Source organism: Pseudopodoces humilis, chromosome 3 (assembly GCF_049639895.1).
Source record: "Pseudopodoces humilis isolate 2021_Gansu_Grassland_sample_001 chromosome 3, ASM4963989v1, whole genome shotgun sequence".
Taxonomy (NCBI): Eukaryota; Metazoa; Chordata; class Aves; order Passeriformes; family Paridae; genus Pseudopodoces; species Pseudopodoces humilis.
In genome coordinates this window covers 70,156,506-70,166,022 of record NC_142202.1, presented here as the reverse complement: position 1 = coordinate 70,166,022, position 9,517 = coordinate 70,156,506, and the positions used below count along the sequence as shown (strand labels likewise).

Below are 9,517 nucleotides of genomic sequence, written 5' to 3'. Positions count from 1 at the left end.
GCGCAGAGGGGCACAGGCCGGGCGGACCCCTCGGGTGTTGGTGGAGGGCACCGGGCCCCCCTCCCCATACCGGGCTGGGGGTGGGGGCGGGCGAGCACCGCCCCCTCCTCTCCGCTGCGCTCCGCTCCGCCCGGTGCTCGGCGCCTCCCCCCTCCCCGGCTCCCATGGCGGGCAGCAGCGGCCGATTCGGGGCCGGCAAGCCCCGCCCGCCGGCGGCCCGGGGCCGGCCTCCCCCTTCCCTCCGCCGCCCCCTCCGCGGCAGCCCGCCAGCAGTGCCACAGCAGGCGCGGGGCCGGCTCGCTCCGCGCTGCCTCCCGCCTGCCCGCCCCGCCGCTCCCATGCGGGCCGGCGGCGAGGCAGAAGATGGCTGACCCGGCGGGGCACCCGCGCCCCTGCCCCCCCGCGCCCCCCGCCCGCCCGCCGCCGCCGCCGCCGCGCTCCCCCCGGGCCCTCCGCGGCGCCGCCTGCCACCACTGAGAGCCGCCGCCGCCCCCCCGCGCCCCTCCCGGCCCCCCCAGAGCACCAGCAGCCATTTCATCTCCACCACCACCACCACCAAGTAGGCGCAAAAAATGGCAGAAATGGAGAAAGAAGGGAGACCTCCCGAAAATAAAAGGAGCAGGAAGCCGGCTCACCCGGTGAAGCGGGAGATCAACGAGGAGATGAAGGTAGGTGCCTGTGATGGGGACGGGAGCGGGGTCCCCCCCGCACCCCCCGCCTCCGAGCGTGGAGATGAAATAAGAAAGGATCTCTTGTCATTTTTTTTTTTTTTGTAGGATGCACTGAATGTGTCTCAACTCCGCCTCCTGGGCTGCAAACAGAGACGAATTCACAGGCTGCAAACCCTGTTCATTGACCAGCTTTATTTATTTTTTAAAAATAACTCTCTCGTTGGGCTTTTAAGCTCCTCGGGTGCCAATGATGGGCCTTTTTTTTTTTTGCCTTTTTTTTTTTTTTCTTTCTTTCTATAGCCATCCCCTCAGGTAGCTGGGAAGCCCTTAAAGTTAGGAAAGAAAGGGATCTCTTTTAAACGTTGTATTTCTGTCCTTTTTTCAGTAGCCAGCTGCAACTGTGTAATTAAATTGTCAAAGTGAAACGTTGCGGTCTGAGCCGTGCATCAGTCTCGCACTCCAGCGCGGAGACCCCTTTTTCTCTCCTTCTCCCTCTCGCCTCCTCCTCCTCTGCTGTACCGCTTCGCTCCGCGGCTCACGGCAGCGCAGAGGTGTCGCTGGAAGGTGCCTTGTCCGAGGGCTGCTTTTGATGGAAGTGTATTTACCGCGCGGTGGGCTGTCCTGCCTGATAGGAACCGGTGCCGCTCTAGCTGTGTTCTGGCGGCCGCTCCAGATGTTGGGATGGTTGCGATGGCACAAACCCGCTATTTTGGAACTTCTTTTATCATTAGTTCGTTGTTCCAGGCTGGACCAGTCCTAATTTTTGCGCCTGTGTTCCATGTCTGTTCCATGTCTGTTTGTTTGATGTCTCTAATTCCCTAAAGTTGGTAACAATGTATTGCTAGACTTCAGCTGAACTTATTGTTAAATGAACAGATAAAGTGACTAAAACAGCCTAGTCTGGCTGCGAGATAAAGCTGCTGAGATTTAATTTGAATATGTCATTTATTAAAAGGCTGATTGTAAGTGGAAGACTGCCTGGAATATGTCACTTGTTCACGTAGTATGTATACTATATAGGCGACTGTATAAATATGCATGATACCTAGTGAAAATATCTTTGCTTTCCGGAACATTGATCTCCCCATATAAAATTAAACGGGAATGCACCGTTCCCTCCCCTCTCCCCTCTTTCGCACACCACTGATTTCGGCTAGGTGCCCTTTCCTGCCCAAGGCAGGCGTTCTTGTTCTTGCTGCCTGTGTAATGAGCGTGTACATGGTTCTGTGTGCACTTCAAGTGTAAATGTGGACAAGGGTAGCATTAGGGGCACGAACAAAATAATGTGTTGGTGCATCTCTTTGGAAACAAACTGTAGTAACTTCATGTCCAGAGGAGCGGGATCTTTCTTTGTGAGATATGTGACACATCCTATTTTCGGAGAGGGCTCTGTGCAGCTACCAGAGAGTCATTGCTCATTGTAATCCCACATAGTTTTGAGGACTGCAGAGGTCTGTAGTACAGGGCATTGGCCCCTCAGAGCATCGCCTAATGTGATCTATATGGATTGCAGCTTTTAAGTTTCATAGGTTCTAGAATTACAAATTAGCTAATTTTAATCAAAACATGTGAAATGTTATCCTGGCTGGATATAAAGGCTGACTGTGCTGGATCCTCTGGGTTTGTTTTGTTTACTTTGGCTGCAGGCACACTCAGCGGTTTGGGAGATAGTTGTTCTTCTACAGTATAACAGATGTTTGTCTGAAAGGGTGAGGAAGAAACAAAAACAACATTGTGTGAAGGAGAAAAATTACACAATTTTAAACTAATGCTTTGGTATTAAGCACTGGCATTAACCTTCGTATAGAGAGTTTCTCTTTTTTAATCATGGCTAACTGCTTAAGGTTAGGAACCTCAAGATTTCAGCTGACTTAAAAACTAAATGTGTGTAGAAAGGACATTATGAACCGTTGTAATTTCTGGTTGAGAGTGAGACAGCTGATGGCAGAACCTTCCATAGCCCACCTTTCAGCATAAACTATGCTATATATGCTATGCGTTTAGTAGGACAGTTAGCTGCTATCATCTAGGAAGGGAAAAAGAAGGGGAAGGAAAAAGAAGTAGTTTGAATTTTTGACCGGTTGAGAAAGTTAAAATTCTGTGGCAATCATTTAGCCTTTTTCTTTACTGATGAATGCAGATGTCTAGTTGCTCTTAATAAACCCGGAGAATACAATAATGTAACGAATTGGTTGCAGTGTGCAAAATGTTTGCAGTGAAATGACAGAGGGAGCACAATGTGCCCTTGTGTAGGTTTGTATCTGTAATGTTCAAACAGGCTGACTGTTTCCCTTCATTTGAGCTGCTTTCATCTGGACCAGTGTAAAATAAGCTCTGGTAAGTAATCACAGCAGAGCAGAAAGAAAGGAATGTATACAGCAATAGACAGCCTAAGCTGTAAAAACTGTAACCTGAGTATCTGCAGCAGATCAGATATCAAGGCTTTAAGGTAGGGGAAATGAAAGAGATGAAGGGGAGGAAAAGACGAGAGAGGGAATGGAAAAGTCAGCTTGGAAAGTAAAGGAGAAGTAGGAGGGCCCCCTCAGGGAAATTTGGCTCAGGGGTTAGGGAATTTTATCATGGTGTACATTGACCTACTCAGGTTTCAGCCCACATTGGATTGAATTTCCTCCCTTTGCTAGCAGAAAGAGAAAGGACTGGTGTATATGTGATTTCTTTTTTCCCCCCTTTGGATAATAAAAAGACCATTGGTACAAGTGTCTATTTTAAGTACGGTAAATTCAAGGCACTATGAATGAGCAATAATATTACCTCATCACAGAGACTTCCTTCGAGATTTGCTGTTTGATACAGTCAGATATTTACTCGAGAAGGATCACAACACCTCGCTGCTTGCTTTAGTGTTTTCCAGCAGTAGTGTCACAGCTTGATTTTAACATGACTGGATGGATATTCAGGTTGCTCGCTCTTTCCTTATGCCAGATATTGAGTTACGTTTTTGTTATCGCTAACCTAATGTATAACGATGATTATAACAAATTTTAATTTGATACAATGTTGTGTGCAAAAAGTACGTGACTCTGCATAGTTTTCTGATATTATGTTTCAATGAAATATATATTCACGAGGAGCTGTTTTGTTACACTGTGACCTTTACAGCCACTCTTTCCTATTTTCTAGCTGTTTTTTCTTTTGTCCTCCTTCCTCCTTCAGGTGAGACTTTCCAGTTTTTCTTCCAGAGGTGCCATTCACCTCGTGCCGTGGAAGAAAAGCAGACAGTTATCCTGAAATTCCATTTGGTGCCATTTTTCACCTGCTGGTGAAAAACAAAACACTTAATAGATCCAAACGTATTGTCACCAGGGAACCCACTGTTATTTTTTAAGACCAAAATATTTGTAAAAGTTTAATTGATGAGAGCACTTATCTAGGCACCGTGGTGGATCCCCCATCCATCTGCCCTCAGCTTATTTCCGTTTGCCATCCTACTGCCAGGAAGCAGTGCTGCTCTGGAGGAATAGCTAGGTGCTCTGCAATGCTGTGAAGTGAGGTTACATACAGTACTGAATTGTACTGGAAGCTCTCCTGCATGGATGAGGCAATCTGTGCATCCGTGTGTCTCTAGCAGTTGAAAGGTAAGGAATTAATTTGAGTTGTAATTTCATAAGATTGCTCCATGTGGCCAAGGAGTTTGGTGTCCATAAATATTCTCAATAACTAATTTGTATCTAAAATTGGGCATTGTTCCTGATGCCTAAAGCTTAGGGCAGCCCTATCATTTACTAGTAAACTCATCAGAATATTTTTCAGTTTAGTGTTTAAATAGTCCCTGTTTGGCATTTGAAAGTACTGATGTCAGAAGGAGGAAAGTGGTGAAGCAGGCGTAGCAGCCCTGTGCCTGGAGCAAGCCCGTTTGCTCAGAGCGCTCGGAAGATTCCAAGGAAACTCCTCCCTTCTCTCCTGAAAAGCAAAAAATATCTTTGGGAAAGTGGAAAAGCAGACAGATTTTATCAATTGTATTCTTTCAGGAGACCAAGGTTTTTCTGTGGAGTATGCATGGAAGTTTTGTGGGATGGCTGCAAAGGGCTTTCCTGTCTGCACAGGGAGCCTCACCTGGCAGGGCACTGCAGAAATAATGCTTCCCCAAACAAAGCGGGTTACACAGAACTAAACATACATGAGAGGACAAAGGAAAGTAAAGCATCATGGAATTTTGCTTTCTGATAGAGTAAAGGTCTAATCATAAAATTCGGTATGGTGACAACATAAACAAGCAAAGAATGTGGGGGCTGGGAAAAAAGATCCAAGTTTGTATAGTGCCTCTAGAAACATTTTTATTTCCTTGATGCAGTGAAAGTGAAAAGTGAATTTGTGGGGCTCTGCACTGAGTGGGTTATGCAGGCAAGGAAATGGAATGGAGCCACTATGCTTCCTCCCAGATCTGAAATAAACATTCAGCAGTAAAACCTAGAAGAAAATGAGTCTGACAGACTCATTCTCCCCTGTGTTTCCTGCCTCCGTGTTTGCCAGGCCTCATTCGGTAAAGCCAGGTCTTGCCCCCTGTGAATAAGGTTCATAGAGAAAGAAAGTCAGGAGATCTAGGATAGAAAGAGATGCATGACATAGCTTGAGAATGTATTAATTAGCAAAGATTTTGGGAAATTATGCATTGTAATGTAAAAAATAAAACTGTAGGTGTACTGCTATGACGAAATGAATCCTAAAGTGAGAAAAAATGTGATTATATTTTTACTGCCTAGCATATAAGTCAGAAAGGAGGGAAACCGCAGTCTAGCGAGTCAACACACTCTTCTTCATCTTTCAGGGGAACAGGGAGCAAATTCCAGTCGAAATACCAATGAGTAGAACAGTTATCCTGGCCCTTCCAGGAAGGAAGATATTTTTGTGTAGTACAAGAATGGAGAAATCATGCAGTTAAAACATGCAAATTACACATTGCCCCACGGTGGTGATAAGTGGTTTGGGACTTAGCAGTGGGCAAAAGTTGAACTGCCATCTATTGGGAAGGAAGGGCTTTGGCTGTGGTGCGTGACTGGGGCCACCGGTGTGCTTTTGGGCCATTTTCTTTGGCAGGCATGAACTGGTTGTGCCGCAGCCATGGTGAATGCTCGGGCAGTCAGCAGCTGTAATGGTGCTCTGTCAGCTAGAGAAGAGCAGGAGGTTTGGCTCCTGTGGGATGTTAACCAACTGCCTGGGTGTGCTGGCAGCTGCAGGGGGGACTGGTGTTTCCACTGTGGTCTCAAAAGTTTGTCTGCTTGGTGCATAGCGTGGCAGAATGAGCATGGAAGGACATGGGACAGGATTTCTGTGGTTTTCTTCTCAGCTCTGATGCTGACCCACACTGTGGGTGACACCATGGCTCAGTCTCTGTTTTCACACAGGGGACTGAGCGTTGCCTCCACACCTGGCTGAAGCTGGGCTCTGTGCTGTACATTTGCAGTGAAATCTGTGGGTCCCTGCAGGGAGGCTCTGTTTCAGCTGAGGGGATGTAGGGGTCCCAGCTTAGCAGTGTGATTGTTGAGATTTTATTGATTATGAGCAAGGTTTTCTCTCTGTGCTTGTCTTTCACATCATCCCAACCCTTTGGCACAGCTGTGGGATTGGGGTGGCAGCCTCATCCTGCAGACACTCCACATCCTTTTGGGGAATGAGTCTGAAAGTAAGCATGGACTACCTTAACGCCTCTGCTGTCCTGTTCCTGCCAAAGCTTCGAAATGCAGGTCCTTGCACATCCTCCATCTGGTCATTTCTGCCTTTACCTCTCCTCCCTGGTCTTTGGCAGATCTATTATCTTGCAATTCCTCTGGCTCCTGTCTAGCCTGCTTGATCACTGCTGCTCCTGCTTTTCTGCTCCAATGTTGAGTCCATGTTCCTGCTTTTCTCAAGCCTGAGTGTTACAATCGTCACCCTTCCTTTCACTAAGCCTTTGAAACTTATATATCTTTCAGTGATGTTCTGCTCTGCATGTACAGGTTGTGTATTAATATGATTTCTTCCTTTCCTTAGCTTCACCAAGAACTGGTCTTTGTCTCTCTTATTTTTTTCTTTTTCCTCTTTCTCCCTTCCCTTGCATTCACACAGAGAAAAATTATCTCATTTGTGTTTTGACTATTGCCACTACTCTGGTCTTTACAAATCCCGTCTTGTTACCATGTCTTGAATCCACATGTATTGTGTCTATCATTGAAACAGAAGAAGGGAAAATGCATGAAAACAATGAATTAATAGTGGTCAGCTTCAGGGCAGTGGCTTCAGCATAGTCTCAACTGTCAGGGTGTTAGACATCTCTGCAAATGGGTGTTGTAGTCAGGAGTCTGAGGGAAGGTGATGTTGTTCTTTGGATACAGATCTGTGCAAGAGAGTCAGCGTGGAAAAAAAACATTTCTCAGGTTTGACACTCAGCTTGCTGAGGATGGGCTCATGCTTTCCATTTGCTGTGAGTAAAGTGTGGTGTAATGGAGTTCTGGCTGTTAGTCACTGAGAGAAGGGTATTGAGGGTGACTTGCAGCATTGTAGTAGGTAAGATAAATTATGGAGGAGAATGGCTTGTTTTTTTTTTTTTTTGTTTTGTTTTTGTGGTTTTTTGGGTCTTTTTTTAATCCTAGCCACTCTTTTGGGGAAATCAGCGTTAAAAGGTGCTTACTTTTGTTATTCCTGGCATGCAACCTCATTGTATTCTCATTGAAGTTAGTAGAAAGGACCCCACTGATTTACTATTTTATAAGAGAGTCAGATCTCTATGATGAGTGATTTTGAAATCCAATGTATTTTTTTTCAGTATGAGTGTTCATTTTGGTGCATCACTTATCATGGATGGTTTAAATGAGACGTGAAAGGTACTTAAATTTGGTGCCATTACAAACCCAACCATCATTTTGACTGCATTTCGAAGGGACACATAAATGTATGAATTTTCATGAAAAAACAAACATATGTATAACCTTGCTTATGTGTTCCTTGACAAGTAATTAGAAATTATTCATTGTCTGAGTTGATCAGCAGCGCAAATAAAACACAAAGCATCCACAGGAGGCAAATTTAGAGCTACTCAATTAATTTGGTTGCATGGGGTTTAAATCGGTAAGACTTTGTCAGTCGGTCTCTACCTTGCTAGATTAGTCTCTAGGGCTATGTTTCCATAGTTGAAGTTTAGCAAAGCAAGGGAGGGCTGGCAGACCTTGCCTTTGGGCCTCCATGGGCCCTTTCATGTCATTTTGGGTGAGCTGGATTGGTGAGATTTGGCTCCCCAGGTCCAGGTCATTTTGTTATTGGGTTCCCATGGGTTACAAAAGGGGTTAGTGTGTCGGGACTCTTCAATGCTAGGAGAAGAGTTTTCTGAAAAGATAAGAAAAAATAAACCAAACAAAAAATCAATAATTTTTTTTTTTTTTTTCATTTTGCTGGTGTTTAAAAGACAACACAGCATCATTCAAATGATTTAGGTAATAGTTAGCCACATTTACACTGCATTGTACTCATTGAAAACTGTAGTAGTGGTGTAATTCAGGTATCATACTTATAATGCTAAGTCCAGAAGTGGAGGTGGCATGATGGAATATTTTCCAGCAATTTGAGGCTGCACAGGACAGCCACAGAATTGTGACTTCCATCAGACAGTAAGGTGAAAACACAAAAAGGAAAAACCAAAAGGAAATGGATGCTTTAGGGGTCTGCTTTGGGGTTTTGTTTTGGGTTTTCTTTTCCTGAAATGTGTTTGTAGCATAATTGCACACATGATACTCTTGGAAGAGTACAAATTGCTTGTGTTTATTGCTTATAGCTGCTTTACAGTGCTCCTTGAGTGACAGGAACACCTATGTAATCTAGTGTGATGAATGAGCCAGGAGCAGTGCAGCACTCTGAGGTTCTGGGGCACAGCGCCTGCTGTAGCTTTGAATTCAAAAGCAATTATCATCTGATTAATTTTATTTATTTGTTTAAATGACTGGAGAATTGCTGTGTTCTATCATTAGACTTTCTTCCACTCAAAAATTAAGCTAGAGCAGTTACTAGACAAAATCTGGCAACCTGGAAATTTGACATTTACCATTTGTTTTGAATTGGTGTTGTATTCTCCTTATTCCTTTGCCAGAGTCCCAGGAGACAGTGCTTATCAGAAGCATTATTTTAGAAGTCAAGATCTTGGAGGAATACGAAGTTTGGAATTTGTTTCAGAAGAGTGTTAATAAAAAAAAAAAACACAAAAACCAAATAGGCTCTGTGTGTGGTTTTTTGGTTTCAACTTAGAGTTGTCATACTATTTTAAACTGATCTTTGCCATTGCAATAATTCATTAGCTGGTTTCCTTTGGTAGTTTCCTAAACCCATAAGCTGTAGAGCTCTGTGGCACTATTTGGTTTCAGAAAGCTTTGTTGCTTGGCTGCAGATTTCTTAACTTATTCCACTAAATCTCCTGGCCCGGTAATGAGCATTTTCTACAGAAATATTTTTTGCTTCATGACCTAGAGGACATATTTTTAATAGAAATTGAGGGTTATGACAGTCATGTTCCATACTTTGCATTTCCATACAAACATAAAATGTAACCACTCAGCCGCTTGGAAATTGGTTTGAAAATAAATACTGCAAAATTGAGAAAGGTTTCCTTAAACAAATATAAGAAATATTTGTATGAAAAATGATGGTAGAATGCTTTCACAGTGAAGAATCTTTAAGTGCTTTGACTATGCAAGGGCTTATAACTGAGAAAAAATGTCTGCTGTGATTTTATTTGATTTGCTTCATGGGCACCTCAAGGAACTGTAATTGTGTCAGTGACCTGCTCCAGCTGAAAAGACTGTAACGCAGTAAGATTGATTAACTGCTGGTTGAAAAAAAAATCCTGGTTTTCTGTTATTCTCTTG

General features: G+C 44.1%; 1 protein-coding gene across 2 annotated transcripts in view; it reads left to right on the top strand.

Annotated features, from left to right (window-relative positions):
- The first annotated feature begins 500 nt into the window (after nt 1-500).
- Nucleotides 501-9,517, top strand: part of SOBP (sine oculis binding protein homolog) — a 113,732-nt gene continuing 104,715 nt past the window's right edge. For both annotated transcript variants that reach the window (XM_088053560.1, XM_088053559.1), the window contains exon 1: nt 501-668. In XM_088053560.1, the coding sequence (XP_087909686.1) occupies nt 573-668 (96 nt within the window). In that variant the 5' untranslated portion in view covers nt 501-572. The remainder of the gene's footprint in view (nt 669-9,517) is intronic.